This window comes from Bos indicus, chromosome 21 (genome assembly GCF_029378745.1).
Source record: "Bos indicus isolate NIAB-ARS_2022 breed Sahiwal x Tharparkar chromosome 21, NIAB-ARS_B.indTharparkar_mat_pri_1.0, whole genome shotgun sequence".
Taxonomy (NCBI): Eukaryota; Metazoa; Chordata; class Mammalia; order Artiodactyla; family Bovidae; genus Bos; species Bos indicus.
In genome coordinates, this window is record NC_091780.1 from 36,907,446 (window position 1) to 36,925,026 (window position 17,581).

The 17,581-nt window shown below is 31.8% G+C and overlaps 1 protein-coding gene across 8 annotated transcripts in view; it reads right to left on the bottom strand.

The window, feature by feature from the left end:
* Nucleotides 1-17,581, bottom strand: part of NOVA1 (NOVA alternative splicing regulator 1) — a 166,947-nt gene that overhangs the window by 26,028 nt on the left and 123,338 nt on the right. For all 8 annotated transcript variants that reach the window (XM_070775403.1, XM_070775402.1, XM_070775405.1 and 5 more), the window contains one exon: nucleotides 8,486-8,652. In XM_070775403.1, coding sequence (XP_070631504.1) covers nucleotides 8,486-8,652 — 167 coding nt within the window. The remainder of the gene's footprint in view (nucleotides 1-8,485; nucleotides 8,653-17,581) is intronic.

Here is a 17,581-nt window from a genome sequence, read left to right on the forward strand (position 1 = left end):
TCAATTTATTTAATACTTTTCTTTTTACTTGGCATATATGTGAAACATTGGGCATGTATTAGTAACTCATGCAACTCATATTCATTGACATTGTCCTTAATAATTCTGAGCATGCTTCCTTCTCAAGGGAATAAAACCAGTAATTTTAAACTTCTGGGACAATATTAATGTGTATAAAATCATTAAGGCTTTGGTTATTATAAATTATAATACATTAAAACTTAATATTTTAAATAAAACAGATGATAGTTAAGTTTGGGCTTTAAGGGATTAGATTTTGGAAATGTCACAATAGTTTCTAAATTTTTTTTTGTTTAAATTCTTAAAATTATGAACATGTAATGTGGTAATAAACATATGATTAGTTTTATAGTTATCTATTACTCATATAGATATTCTTAAACACAAAAGATCTCCTTCCTTTACAAATTTAAGCTCTAGCAATGAAGAGAATCCAGAAAGTTTGCATTCTGGTTGATTCTTAAAAATACTAGTTGTAAAAATTGTTCTGATAAACAGACAAATGTAAATATATTAATGTCTGTAAAGTGTTCTAATAATTAGATTAAAAAACAGCTTTGAAAGTTGTTCTCAACCACACAAATAGATCAGAAAAAGTCATAGAAATATTTTCATGTTCAATATGTTTATTTCTCTAATATTTTATAAACACATGTTTATTCATCTTCATAATACAGACTTAAAATTTAAACGGTTTGAAGTTTAAAAAAGTCCCTTAGTAAAATTTCTGATATACATCTTGAAGATATAACTACTGAATATCCATATAGCAATAATATATTAAAATGTGTTAAGTAATATTTATAATGGGTATATACAGCTAAGAACTCTAAGTAAAAGTGAAATCATTTCAGTCATGTCCAACTCGTTGCAACCTCATGGACTGTAGCCTGCCAGGCTCCTCCATCCATGGGATTTTCCAGGCAAGAATACTGCAGTGGGTTGCCATTTCCTTCTCCCGGGGATCTTCCTGACCCAGGGATCGAACCTGGGTCCCTGAATTGCAGGCAGACTTTACAGTCTGAGCCTCAAGGGAATCCCTTTTTAAAGTATTTATCAAGCAGTGATTATGAAGGGCACAGGCATTTTTTTAGCATGATTTTATCTTTCAAGTGGAAAAGTATAATATTTTAATTTATAGGACATGAATGTCTTTAAGAATTCTGCTTTAAACACTGAAGGCTGAATTACTTATTACAAAAAATTTTGAAGTAGTTTATAATTTTAAAATAGTGGATCCTTTGGAATGCAAGTTTCTAAAATTCAAGATTTAATAAGTTATTTAATTAAATGTAGATTTTTCTAGGTTTTTGGGAATAAGAACTAAAAAGTGATTATCCATTGTGAAACGCATTCTTGTTAACAAGTGGCAGTTTTGCTGGACCAGAGAATATTACTATAAACATAAACTCCATAATAAATAAGCTTAGCTTCAAGCAAACCTATAGTAATAGACTGTCAAGGTCTATCACAGGTACAGTGAAAACAGCAATGAACAACAAATTTTAATTTGGAACAGGTCTGTTTTGAGTTCTGTTAAATAAATCTGCATACTACTCCATAAAAAATAATGAATCAGCTATTTAAATATGGAATGGTCATCTCTGATTTTTCATCTTGACACATATCCAGCCTTCTCCCAATATCTGAACTACCTGGAACTACTTAGCCCTAATATAAACTCATGTTGTCTAATTTCAAAAGGTCTTTTACAACTGATTACTAGTCCATATCTTATTTTCCTCATAATCACTATTCTGTACTTTTATCCTTCTCCTCAGCTATTCAGTCCCATGTATCTTATATTCTTTCCAATTGCTAGTTTTTACTACCTGAAATAGATCATGATTTTCCAGAATGAGCTTCCTTATCTACTACAATTGACTTCATTTCAACCTTTTCAATTTTCCAAACCACTTTCGCCCCATCTTCTCATTCTTTTCATGGTAGACAAAACTGTGATATCCAAGACTTCCTACTCTTCATGAGCTATGACCTTAACACCCTATAATCTTTTCACCACTCTTGACTCATTTTGTCCCTTAATAATCTCATCTGTATTTGGCATCCCAGTTTATCTTCCTTTTCAAACTTCTTTTTATTCCTTAACATTAGCCATTCACTCTTTAGTAGCAGGGTAGTTATGTGAATCTTCCTGATCTAACTTGTATTTTTCTCCTTTTATATCCAAACTTTCAAGTCAGCAGTTCCCACACTTCACATCTTTTTTTTTTTTTTTTCTTTTTACCTAACCAGTCTCTTTACCTTTAGGATATACTATTATTAAGAAATAACAACTGTTTTCTCAACATAGAATTGAAACTGACTTAGAATCTCCAATGATTTTCTATTAAAAAAACTTATTTTTGAACTTTTATTTGGGTATTTGATCCTTTTTAGCACCTTTCCTTAGACTTCTCTTATTTTCTCCTTTTTACAGATACAGTGGGTTAATGCAATACCCTTACAGAAGAGGTTACTATTACTTTCCCCATGTTACAGGTAAAGAAGTCAAGGTACACAGAAGTAAAACAGCTTGTTCCAATGTACACAACAGGTGAATTAAAGAGGCAGAATTTGAACCCTGGCAGACCTATTCCAGATCCTATGCACCTAACCATTATACTATAATACTTTTGAGTTACTTTTTTAAAGGAACTGCTTCTCTATCTCATTTGTTTTTTTTTCTTTCTCACCTATAATGAAGGTGTAAGTGAAATTATCACTGATACTGCAATTAAGGATCTACATTTTCAGTTTTAAATTCTCACCTATGCTTCTAATTAAAGACTACTTTAAGGAAAAAAAATATTATGTACAACTTATTCAACCTGCCTGAAACAATCATACAAAAATATTGTCTCAAATAGACGCCTGACTAAAATTCACTAGTTGCTTCCTGGAACTTAACATTTTGCTAGGCTCAAAACCACATATGGTCATTTTTTATTGTTTCTTCATAATTTTGGAACTAGAATCAAATCAGTACCAAACTCTTCTGGATTTCACTTTGAAATATATTTTAACTTCAAGCATTTGTCTCAACTTTAACTACCAGAGGAGATTAAGTGCTCATCATCTTGTTCTTAAAATATTGCCTAGTCTCTTCACCCTGATACAAGACTTTCTATTTTGAACAAGGTCCTTTTCCTGCATATGTTTATTCAGGAATCTGAAAAGTCCTAAAACAGAGAAATCTATTGGATTTGTTTTATCAGTATTATACAAACTTAAAGGCCATACAAATTAGTATTAAGATCAATTACCAGTTACATTTCTTTGGGTAAGTAAATTTCTCTAAACATCAGCTTCTATAACATGGACTCTATACGTGCTTCAGAGGAATTTTGTGTGGATGAATGAGAGGTTTCAATAAATGTTAAGTGCATAGCACAATGGCTAGCATAGAAACAGAGTAAGCACCATATACATCACTATTATCATTATTACTGATTCTTCATTCTTGACCATAAAACATCCTTTTTTCCTGACAAAGATTAATGTCTCCTGGATTTGTATGATGTAAGAGAAGCTTTAAAGAATATTATTTTATAAACCTTCAAATCTAAGATCTGCATAGTAGATCACTCAGTAACTGTCATAATTATCTTCCTCTCCTACCAATAGCTATTCCTACAAGCACTCTAAGAATTTGTGTGGAGTAGCACAGAAGAAAACAAAGTGTAGAAGTACCTTTTTTTTCTTTTTTTCATCACCTTCCAGATAAATTAAAAGGGAAAGTATTAGAAGAATCCGTAGTGTGTAGGATACCCTTTGGCCAGACATCCATAACTTGCCATTATTTGGTTCCACACAACTTATTGAACATTAATTTCCTCTAGACTAAACACAAATGTCCCACTTCTGTCAAGATAATCTCTTTATTATTCAACAATTATGGTATCTTTCTTCTCAAATCCATACTGCTTCATCTGCCTAAAATAAGCTTTTCTCTTTTTTTCTCCTCTAATCAGGCAATTCCTCTACAGAGTCCAGTTCAAGTTTTTACCTCTTTCACAAAACCAAATGTCACTCTAGCCTACATTTCTTTCACACTCTGCCAAACTTTTACGGTGCATTGTTTATATTGTAGTTTTGGTATATAAATGCAGTTTTATATCATTATTAGTTATATTGAGCATTTATGATCTCTCATAAACTAGCTTGAGAGAGCAAGGGTTACAATTTAATATATTCTGCAATTCACTAAGAATGTATTTAATAAACTTATAATTGAATGAATGAATAATGAACAAATTATGAGCTAATCTTGCCAACACTTTATGATGAAAACAAAATTCTTTGTACTAATGAGATTTTTGGTATCAATTTAATTTTTAAATACAAAATAATTATATAGATGCCTATAACTATTTCTTTCTTAATGCAGTTTTTCTTAAAAATACATTGAGCCAAAAAAAATAAACAAAACCCACTGAAAGTCTGTAATAGACAAAGGAAGTTAACAAATGCCAACTATCTTACTAATCTATCATTTCTACCATGTTTTAGGGTTCATTATATTGACTTATGAGGTATAAATAACCATACTTAAGAGGGGGATTTGAGGGACTTATAACAAGAGGAAATTTTTCAATAATACTATGAGAAAAAAAAAGGTTACAAGTGCAAAATTCAAAACATAAAAAGGGAAATGAGAACATGGACATCAAAAACCTGGGCTAAGATATGCACTTAGGAATGAGTTTCTAGGGAAAGTCTAAATTACCTGAAGATCACTGAATGTCTCTGCTATTTGCACATCTTGAAAATAAGAAATAAGAATGTTCTATGTCACAATTAATATGTTTAATTCTGGCTTATTGGTTCCTCCTGTGTATCTGTTTCTCAGTATACTGACTTAAGAAATGAGCATGACAGTATTATGTACTTCATGACAATCTGATTTTAAAGCTATAGAATAGAAATTATATACTTTGATTATTCAATAAATATTATCATTATTTTGAATATATAAAATATTGGAGTCCCTTCCTATCAGCAAATAAATATTTGATTTAAAACAAACAAACAAATAAAGCACATCTGAGAATGAAGAACTAAATAGTTCACATCTAATATCTAAAGTTGGATGTAAGGCTATAAGGCTAGATTTCAAGATTCTTCTGTATGAAAGACTTGTGAGATCAGTATGTATTACTTTCCAAAAAACTTATATTTGGCTGAGAATTCGTTCAGTGAATAAAGTTTCATTTGGAGAGAATATTCTGGTTCATGCAATTTATTTAGTAACCAACTGTATCTATATCATATAATTCAGAATATCTTATAAAAGTTATAATAAATTGTATAAAACTATAACTTTTTTAATTTCAAAAAAGTAGATTTCTTATTTTTTATAACAAAAACACATATATTATTTTTGAAATTATTTCCATTATAGGTTATTATATGATAATGACTATAGTTGCCTGTGCTATACAGTAAACCTTTGTTGTTTGTTGCATATCTATTTTTTTTTAATTAGAAATCCAGCACTCTATTCATACCAAGTTAAACAAGTAGAATCAAAATGTCATAAACTTTTTAGTTAGGCAAAAATTCATAAGTTTTCTAAAATACATATATTATACATATATATATATGTATACAAAAGCTTTTCTACTATATGCTTGACAAAATTATAACTTTTCAAGCAAGATTTATTTGTTTAGAACTGACTTCCTATTTTAAGTCCAAGTTATATATAAATTATACTTCTCTAGTAAACAAAATCTTACATTATCAACCATAAAAAACAATAAATATGTTGTAACAAACATTAGGAAAATATAATTTCATATTCAATATTAGTTCATTTCTATGAGGAACTATATTTTCTGGCTCCAGCAATTTTTAAAATTCTAATTTTATTCTTTACATAATCTTAACTAGAAGAAAATGTTTTAAAAATGTTTAAAGAAGTTACATTAAAAATTAACTTCTGAGTTAAAGTCCAAAGGGAATGTAAATGTTAGTTAGGGGAATGACTATCATTTAAAAATATTATTATTATTCTATGTACTCAAAGCTAAAAAGATAGAATTATATAAAATATACTTTTATCTATTCCATTATAAAATAATTTCTTTTAGATATAATTATTTTATACTGGATTACCAGCATAATTTCTCCAGAAATAAAATCATGGTAATTTAAATTTATTTCTTGTGGTTCAGTCGCTAAGTCATTTCCAATTCTTTTGATTAATTATTTAGACAATCATCCAACAAAAACTTTCACATTGAAAAATAGGATACCTACCTAGAAAGTTAGAGAATCTCAAATTTAGAGCATAAATAACTGTTGATCTACAATATCGTGGAAATATGCTCAATCTCTCATCTAGATTTTTTTAGTAAATTTTTCAAATTTTACATTTTTAAGAAACCACTGAAATATTAAATATATTACTCTACTAAATTTAGAGTACTCTTTTAATGAATCTTTAAAATAATACTTCCACATCACTATTGATTCCATGAAAATATTAAATAATCAATAATAATTTCAATTTCATGAATATCTTATAAGGCTTAGAAATGAATGTAAATATGCAAAATTAAATTAATCACCATTGTTTTTTAACCACTTATTTTGAATTTAAATAACATTATCTGAACAAGGCAAGTAAAAATAGAAATGAACCAAATATTTTAAAATTCTAGCTTTCATAAATCTGTACTGACACTGGACAGATGACAACCTATAAATTTCATTTGCCATAGAGAAAGTTAGTTTTAACAATGACTCATAGACCATTATTTGACAGTATTATTATAAAAAAAATAAAAATTCATTCATATCATTGTGCTGAATAACTGCCATACAGTACTTAAAGTATATTCACGTTTTACCTTTTTTAAAAAAATCAATATATTCACTGCCTTCCTTAAGTGTTAAACTTACAGAAACTACAAAAGAAATGTGAGAATTAATAGGCTGGATTAAAGTTGAAAATCAATAGACCCTACACTTTAGTGCCAATTCTGTAAATTCTTAGCTCCAGGTGATTTTAATCCAGAGGTCTTTGAACTCATACTTCTAGAATTTAGATAGATTTAGATTAAGCCAGGGTACTGCTTTCAATGCATCACATTTTAAATTATTCTTTGCATTTACCTAGCATAGATAAAAATTTCAAAACTATAAATGTTTGTGAAGAATAAAAAATATCTACTTATGTTTAGAAGTTTAAAATGTTTACCTTCTGCCATATGTAAATTAAAAGACACTTCCTTGATAAGTTATGAAAGGTTACAAATTGAAACATTTTGATACTAACAAAGAGCATAAAATGAATGATCTTATATGGTGTAAAAGCTACCTACTCATGATCTAAACATGGAAGGATTTTTTTAAATAGTATTAAAGGAAAACTGAAACTTGGCCTATAATTTGAAAATATATAATGATTAATTTCTCTATTTGTATTTGATTAGACACCCTTACATTTATCAATATATTGGCAAAATTATAATAAATTCCTAACACTGGCTAGTATATTTTTTCAACTCAGAAACATGAAATTAATAAGTTTTTGACCTACATTTCAAATGTATTACAACGAATGTAAATATTCTGTAAATTAAATATTCTGTGAATGAATGAATAATACATTTCTTTTGAAGGCATAAAATCTATCAATATGATCACAAATTAAGAAGCTAATTATAAAAAGGCAAATGCAGAAACAATCATAATAAACATAAAGTATCAAATAATTTTGAAGATTTAAAAGAGCTTAAGGGGAAGAATCTGCCTTATTTTTACATAAAAGAATGTCATTTTTTTCCCCTACATAGTGTCTGTCATTATTCAATCTTAAAAACTAACATTGTTTTTTATCAAGTAAAAGTTTTGTTACAGAAAATCCCACACATTAAAAATAAACAGTGGCCCTTTATGACATATATATAAATACTGTACAAGTTATACAGAACATAATAGCTGATTTGTAACAAAGAACTGTTTGCTAGGTACAGAAATTTACTTATACATATTTGTTGATTAAAAATACTGAACATGACAATTAAATTGACAAAACAGGAGTCTATATGCATAACTATACTAGAGACTAAAAATATTGAGAATAGGGTATTAAGAATTTTGAGAATGTTGTCTCAATTTTTATACTTCATTTTAAAAGTGATAGAATTTTAAATAGGTTAAATTCTTATAAATTAGTCAAATTTGTATCTATAATTTTTAAAAGGGCACTATAAAAGAAATGAGCCATAATTGCTCCTCAGTGTAATACTAATAAATGAGTAATTTGATCAATAAATAAACTGATCAATCTAAAGAAGAGGCTCTGATAGTCTTTAAGTAAATAAGTGACAACTGTTATGTTTTAAGTATTCTTAGGGAAAAACTTTATATGCTAAACCTTTAAGGCTTCTTTTATAAGGAATTCATACTATACTGTGGATATCTGTCTTTGATTTCCCAACTAAACACTCACTTGTTTGATGCGATCTGGGTTAACGGTGGTCTGGGGTTGTAGAATGCTGACTGGTTCTGTCTTGGCCACATTTTGGGGCATTTCTCGAATTTTTTCTGCAATGAATCCATGAACTGCATTCAGTGCTTCAACTGTTCCCTGGATCAAGCACACTCGTTCAGTAGTACCTGTGGACAAAAGATTTCAGTTTCAGAAAACTTCTTCTCTTACTTTGTATGCTTTTCATAAAAACTATAAAAAAGGATGATATACTAATGCCAATAAAATCATGTAAAGTGTAGAGCTCTAAATCTCAAAAAGGGCCAGCAGAGCCAGAAACCATGAGAAGTTTTGAATACATCATTCACTGACATAACCAATACTTTCTGAGCATTTATAAAAGAACTTAGGGTTAGAAACCAGTAACACAAAGATGAGGACTTTGTATATGCTAACAGACATCAAACCAGAGAATTATAAGATACTATGATATGAAAAAATAATGGAAGTTATCTACATGGATGGCACACGTGGATGGCTTACAGTTAAAAAAAAAAAGCATTTAAATTAGTGGAGAGAAGGGGTCTTGGAAAGCTTACAAAGTAGGTAAGTTTCTGAATTTTTACCACCTTTTATTCATGTACCCTGTTCTTTTAATCACAGTAATAACACTATCTGACCTTTTCTATTTTTTTTTTTTTGTTTCTACTAGAATGCAAGCTCTCAGAGAACAGTTCATTAGTCTGTTTTGCATTGTGCTATAGCTTCCCCAAAGCCCAGAGGCATCCCTGGCACATGATAGGTACATAACAGATATTTATTGGACAAATAATCATCTCTGCTTTTATTGATTATACAATTTTAATAAGATAGAATATCATAATTAAAAACAAAATTTTAAACTATTTTTCACTTGAAATTGATGAATAATTGATAAAAGATACCATTAGTTTTATTTGCTTCATATCTAGTGAATAAAATGTAGACATATGATGTGAGACAAGACTAAAATGAAACTGGTTGGGTCTAATGCACAGATCCTATAGACTATTTTATACTATACAGGTATACCTAAAGGCAATAAAAATAAATGATTAGTTTTTCAGACTATTTTGAGCCTCACTGCAGTAGCCTGCTCTTAAACTGTAATCTTCTGCTCAGCAGCTCAACACAGCAAACACATAAACTTACTTCTCAGACATCAGTATTCTTTTACAGAACAGTTATCAACAAGTAAAAAGAATCTTTTAAAATTCAGAAAATGTTTGTTTTTGAGCTAATATGACCTCCCAAGTACTAAATACGTATCCATTTCTATACCACAGTTTCAAAATTCTATAAAACATTTTAAAGTGCATTTTGAGGGAAAAACATGTGAAATTACACATTTAAAAAATTGCAAGGAGTTTATACTGTTTTAAGGGTTGATTACCATATAAACCATTTACCTAGTATTTAAATTTTTTTTAAAGAACAGTAAAAGATTATCACTCTTACCTTTAGAAAAAAGACTTAGATCACAAGAATTAGGAGCAGGAATAAAAAAATATTATATGTATACCATAAATTGGGGCTTCCCTCGCAACTCAGTTAGTAACGAATCTGCCTACAACGCAAGAGACCTGCATTTGATTCCTGGGTTGGGACGATCCCCTGGAGAAGAGAATGGCAACCCACTCCATATTCCTGCCTGGAGAATCCCATGGACAGAGGAGCCTGGTGGGCTATAGTCCTTGGGGTCATAAGAGTCAGACATGACTTAGTGACTACACCACCACCACCACACCTGAATTAAATTATCCTGTTTTAAACCACTAAGATGCAAGTTTATGGAAAGCTACATTTCCTAATTTGTACAATATATTTCAATAGAAAGCAGTATCTTTTAGTTGTGAGGAGGGAGACAATCTGAAACACATTCAGATTGTGAGTTTAAAGGCTTAATATTTCCTGTTTCTCCTAATCAGCTTTTCTCATCTTTGAGTATCTTGATGTATCTCTGTATCTATTCTTGGGTAAAAGGATCTAGTTTATTAGGGATACTCTAGGGAGTCTTTACAAGATTGTATTAATTGCCCAATAAATGACTAGAAAGGATGAGAACTGATCAATGCAGCTCCTGTGAAGTGTTCTCATCTAAGTCAGCAGACAATACAAAACACAGATCGGATTTCATTCCTGCTTTTGGAGACAACTAAAGAGTGCTCTTCTGGGGATGCCAAGACAGAAAAGGAAATCAGTTAAACCTCAACAGAGATTTTTTAAAAATAAAACATGGTACTAAGTAACTAAAGGAACTATATGATCCATGTTGCTTTTAAAGTTCTAATTTAATAGAATACATACTGTGTCAGACAACACAGTAACCCCGATACTCTTCAGACTATACAGTCTAACAAGTAGTAAATGGAAATCACTGAGCCATAAAGAAATATGATTGTCTAAAACTGAATTTCACATAGCATGCATGAGACAATTTGGCAATAGTTTATAGGTCCAAAGTTGCCATAAATATTCTTTCAAGATTAAATGATATCACTACCATTAGAACTACTACCAAAAAAAAGGGAAAGAAAAAAGGAAATTGCAATTTCCCCAATGGGAACTGCTATAATCCTCAGAAGAGATGCTGTCATATTCTTCCACTGAACTCTAATGGCCTTTTCACTTAGATAACACAAAACTATAATTTTTAGGAGAAAGTCACAAAGAAGGAAGACTGTCAGGTATATGACCAAACTGTGTAACAAAAATGAGCCTATAAGTAATAAAAGTTGCTGTTTTTTTGTCATTTTACAGGCTTTTATGCTCCATTAGTGTCTAAACTGAACTATGAGTTATTTACCATTTTATTTAACAGTAGCATTTTCTTCTCTTTGCAATAGACTAGTAAAATCTGAAAAAATTATCAAAAGTATTTGCTTATATTTATTATAATGTAAAGATACAGGTGTACAGGACACCATTAATTTAAAATTTTTCTTTTAAGGGAGACACTAGATAAACTCTTAGAAGAAGGGACAAACACAGGCAGTGAAATCAGAAAGACTTTTCGTTTCTACTTCACATGCCGTATCATAAACTGAATAGGCATGTTTCTAAAATTAGGTACAATTGTAAGTTGCCATAGCAAAACTGTGATATACATTTAATAAAATATACTCACTTTGTGCTACTATAACCTTGGACAAGTCACTTAAACTGTTCCTGCTCCTACGGAAGGCAATCTATCATCTGTGCAGTGGATCTGATCTCTCTTAACTCCCAAGTCCACTGTTTCTCCTAGTGTCATTTTTTCCATCAGACCTTGCCTATCAGCAGAAAAACATGTTATACTTTCTTCCATTTTTAAAGATCCCTCCTTTATGATAGAAAGAGAAAATTAGCCTTTTGTAAAGCAAATGAAATACCGATTTAGGCAAAGATCATAAAACCATAAAATGAAAGGTTAATGGGAAATTTTCAATGGAAACATCTGGAATCACCAACTGACTTCACTGATCAACATTAGCATAACTAAGAGTGTGAAAATCAAGCACTGACATGATGCAATATGAAGCAGAGGGCACCAACTATAGGGGATGTATCCCCAAATAGCTGAACCTAAGTCGAATCAAACATTTAGCCTGACATAACAGTTTACAAATAATACTGAGGGACTTCCCTGGTGGTCCAGTGGTTAAGAATCCATCTTGCACTGCAGGGCATGTGGGTTTGATCCCTGTTCAGGGAACTAGGATTCTACATGCTATCGAGCAACTAAGCTTGCGTGCTGCAAGTACTGAGGCCACATCTCACAACTAGAGCATCCGTGGGCCACAGTGAAAGATCTCCACATAATGCAACAAAGATCTGACACAGCCAAATAAATAAATACTAAAAAGTTAATTCTGTAAACAGAGAAACAAATGACACCATAAGAAAGCAAATACACAAATCAACAATGTAAGCTAGTCTTCAGAACAATTAATCTAGTTTCTTCAGCATAGGAAAGAAAGTTCTCTAGACAAAAAGAATCTTAAAAGACACAATAATCAAATATGAATTAGAATTTGACTGGATCTAAATTCAAACAACTTTTACTTTAAAAATTGTGGCACTCTCATAGAAACAATATTAAATAGTATCAAAGAATTACTGTTAATTTTAACAGGTGTGATTATGGCATCAGGGTGTTTAAGAAAGTTTTCTCTTTCTTTTTAGGTGCATATTGAAGTATATGCAGCTAAAATGACTGAGATTTGCTTCAAAATATTTTTTTAACAGCAAAAAATGTTACTCATACAAAATACATATGCCAAAATCTTGATATTAATGACAAATATGTAGGTTATACGGAGAAGGCAATGGCACCCCACTCCAGTACTCTTGCCTGGAAAATCCCATGGATGGAGAAGCCTGGTAGGCTACAGTCCAGAGTCGGACACGACTGAGTGACTTCACTTTCACTTTTCACTTTCACACATTGGAGAAGGAAATGGCAACCGACTCCAGTGTTCTTGCCTGGAGAATCCCAGGGACGGGGGAGCCTGGTGGGCTGCCATCTATGGGGTCGCACAGAGTTGGACATGACTGAAGCGACTTAGCAGTAGCAGCAGCATGTAGATTATAAGGAGGTTCATTCTTCTAAGTATATCTGAAATTTTATAATAAAACACTTTAAAGCCCTCCCTAGCCTTCTTCTAGTTATATGCAGCTCAATTTGTTTATCTCTCAAAATTCCTTGAATGACTTAAATACCTGTATTTACACTTTTTCACCACTCATTCCTTTTTTCTTGACTCTGAGTTACTCCAGTCTGGCTTTTGTCCTACCATTCCACTTAAACCATTCATTACAGCCTTGCCTCGGTAAATCTAATCTTCATGCCTTTACATTGGCCCATCAACTGCATGTGACACCATTGACCACTCAGTTCTTAACACACTTCATTTGGTTTTCAGGATACCATATGGTCCTCATTTAATTCAATTCATTCATTCATTTGGCTAAAATCTATTGATTCTCCACTAAATGTTAAGGACTATACTCAATAAAGCAATGACCAAACAGATAAACCTGCTTTCATGGAGTTCTTCTCTAGTTCACACAGAAACACTATACAAAAAACAAATAATATAGAGAATATGAAATAAAATTAGTACTACAGAAAAATATTGGGAACAATACAGGATACGCAAAGACAAAAATGAAGTATAAAAAAGAGCTTGTCTGTCAGGCTCACTGCTGTATCCTCAGTGTATGGAAGAGTGTCTGGCACCCTGTGGATGCTCAAGAAGAATTTTTGTTTTAATAAATGAATAACTCCCTGAGTCTGATTTCCTTAGCTATGTATTAAAAACATACGATTGACTTTAAGACCTTTTTGTCTACTGACCTTTTGCTTTATAAAATGTCTAAAAAACCAATAAGCCTCTTTGGGTTTATAAAATGAGTCAATATATGTAAAAATTAGATATATTTTCGGAAATGATTTTAAAAACTACTAATAAGTTATAAATTACAATTATAAAACCAAAAGAATAGTTGGTTTTTAAAAAGCTTTCAGGAAGGTAATAGGAGAAACAATGAATAGTTTAATAGTTTTTTTCCTTTCCAGAATAGAAAGTAGATAAACTTTAAAAATGTAATCTACCTAAAAGAATAAAGTGAGGGAAAAAAGGAACACTTCTTTGCTGTTGTATAAAAGACAGTCTAAAACTTTTTAGATACCTGAGACCTATTTCAACAAGAATGACTCTGGTTTGGAATAACGGGCATATAATAACGATATGATCCACATATTTCTAATTGTCAACTATAACAAAAATTAGCAAACATTTTATTTGGATGTAAGAAAATGCATCAGTTTATACTCCTACTGAAAATATAACTCAGTATCTTGTGATAAGAATGCAAATACATAACTCTTCAGGAAATATTAGTGCCAGTCTAAACTAAGAAATTTGAATGAATGCCAGTGAAACATCTTAAAATGAAAAATTAATACTCAAAATTTAGTAGAATATTAATAACTCTATGACAACCTGTAAACAATGTTGGCCTCAAAAAGAACTGAAACAATGAAAGTGCCAATTAACATCACTATAGGCAAAAACCGAGGGGTAAAACAAAACGTGGTCCGTAATTTTTAGAGTGTGGTAACAGCTACTTATAGCACTGAAAAACTGCCAAATCTGGGTAGCTGATATTCTGAATGGATAGGGTTTCTTTCTTTCAACATAACATTTAGCTTCTACCATTTCTAGAAATATCTCCCAATTAGTTATATATTTTCAAATACGCTTAACATTTCCATAATACCTGGGGAAAACTATATAATTCTGAACAGAAATACATGTCAAACTTGAGATTTCTTTGGGTATGTCTATTTATCCTTATACAAGTGGTGCTCTGTGACTGGTATTTGTTCCTTTAATTTTCATATTCTTTTCTTTACTATCCCTTATCCCTACATCTGATTCTAACACACTCTTCTCTTTACTTGTACTTTGTTGCATTTAGTCCTCAATGGCTGGATGAGCTAAGCAAAGTTGTTGAAACTACATAAACTAGCAATAGATAGATTCCTAGTAACAACCATAGGGGACAGTTGACCTCTGTGAAATCTATTCTGGCTTTTTTCCCCTTTATTTATGAATCTGACGGGTCAGTATCAATAGCCATATTTCTCTAATGCTTTCTTAATGTTTAAAATTGCAGTTCAGTTCAGTCGCTCAGTCATGTCCGACTCTCTGCGACCCCATGGACTGCAGCACACCAGGCTTCCCTGTCCATCATCAACTCCCGGAGCCTAATTAAAACTGCCAGTGGGCATTTTATCTTTAAAACAAAGAGCACCATTTTTAGTGAATAAAGCAATTTACAGCAATTGTTTATTCTTGATCTATAGTCATGGTAATCTAATTATGTGAATATCTTTGTGGCTTTAAAAAAAGCATAAACATTAGCTCCTTAGCTTTTCTTTAGTTTAACTATTAAAAGTAAAGTAGTACAGAATATCAATCAATAGCAATAATAGGCATTACAAATTTCAGGTTAGAACAAAATGTAAATTTTTTTAAAAGAGGAGAATAGTATATATATTATATAATTTATAAGACATTTAATATTTTATTAATATGATCATATATTATACAGCATACTGTATGGAAGCCCATTTAATACTCACAATTATCAAGACACATAATATTTTCTTCAACTTACAGGTAGAGAAGTGGAAACAGCTGGACCAAGGAAACAAAACTAACAAATGTAGAAAGAAGTAAGACTTTGTCAAATATCACATTTTTTCCATTACAACACATACCTTCTGAAAATGTAATGTTAGGCCAGCTATCAAATCACATCCTTTGAAGAAAGTCACATATATTTCAGCCTGATGATGGGAAAATAATTTCTACCCAGGCTTGATAATCTTTTTAAATGCACTGAGTCATATTATTAATATCACTTCGCAGGTTTATTTCAAATCTGGCATAAAATGAAAGAAAAGACTGACCCTTCTTACTGAGAACAGACAACCATAGGAGAAGTGGTTAATAATTGTGTAGCTAATAGCAAATTTTTTAGAATAAATTTTCAGATCAACAAAAGCATTTAGGAAAACTGCCATAAAAAGTAAGTTCAATTTGTAATTGCAGCTTTTATACCATTGTACAGTTTTTGCACATTTGAAAAAGCTTTCTCCTACCCTACAATTACTAAGGGAAAAATACACTATTTGAAGAAGGGGATTCTTTAGAAAAGGAAATTATAGGAATTGACATATCTCATGATATAAAGTAAAAATTGCTTCTCTTCTTCTGGTGATTAACTCTCTACACAATCATGTCTCTACTTCTAAATTGTAAAATTTGTAGGGGGCCATTATAACAGGCTTTATTCCCAAATCAATATAGTGAAGCTCAAGTTTCTGTTTACAGACCATGCTTTAACATTAAAATGTACTCAATTAAGCCAAAGGATGAAAGTATACTTTTCACAAAATCTAAAAGTACTCATATTCTTCAAAGAACTGATGATTTGAGAATGAATGACAGAGCAGACGTCCAGCTTCTCACTCAATCTCTGTCCCATGCATGCAAATTGCATACTCATTTCCATTTAGCCACTCCCACAAAGTAACATCAGGAGTTTAGGAGACTTGAAGTTTTGACGAACTGTGAGGTTTGAAAGCAGAGGTATCTAAAAATTCTAAATAACAATTGTAATTTAGCTTCAGTTTTTAACTTCTGAGGTCATGCAAAAGATCCTACCAATAGTTATGATGATGATTAGCTGGTCATTCATCTTTAGCACAGGTTTAGGCTACTTGTGGGCTCCCTGGTGGCTCAGACAGTAAGGAATATGCAAGCAATGTAGGAGACGTGGGTTTCATTCTTGGGTCGGGAAGATTCCCTGGAGAAGGGAACGGCTACCCACTCCAGTATTCCTGCCAGGAGAATTCCATGGACAGAGGAGCCTGGCAGGCTATACAGTCCATGGGGTCACAAAGAGCTGGACATGACTGAGCAACCAACACTTTCAGTTTTCACATAGGCTACTTTTTGACATGTAGCAATCCTGGGACGGAACAAGATGGCAGAGTAGAAGGACTCTGAGTTCAACTCCTCTCAAGAGCACACCAAAATTACAACTAACTACTGAATAAGCATCAACAAAAAAACCTGGAACATATCAAAAAAGATATTCTACATTCAAAGACATAAAGAAGAAACTCAACAAGATGGTAGGAGGGGTTGCCGCACTGATAATCTAATTAAATCCAATATCCCACAGGAAGCAACCCACAAGCTGGAGAATAATTATATGGCATAACTCTCCCACATGACTGAGGTTCTGAGCCCTATGTCAGGCTTCCCAGCCTGGGTTTCTGGCAGCAGGAGTCATTGTTCCCAGAGCATTTGGGTTTGAAGGCCAGTGGAGTTCGAGTGCAGGAGCTCCACAGGACTAGGGGAAATAGACTCCAGTCTTGGGAGGGCACACACAAGGTCTCATGCATTCTGGTTGTTGCTCAGTTGCTCAGTCCTGTCCGACTCTTTGTGACCCCATGGACTGCAGCATGCCAGGCATCCCTGTTCTTCACCAACTCCTGGAGCTTGCTCAAATTCATGT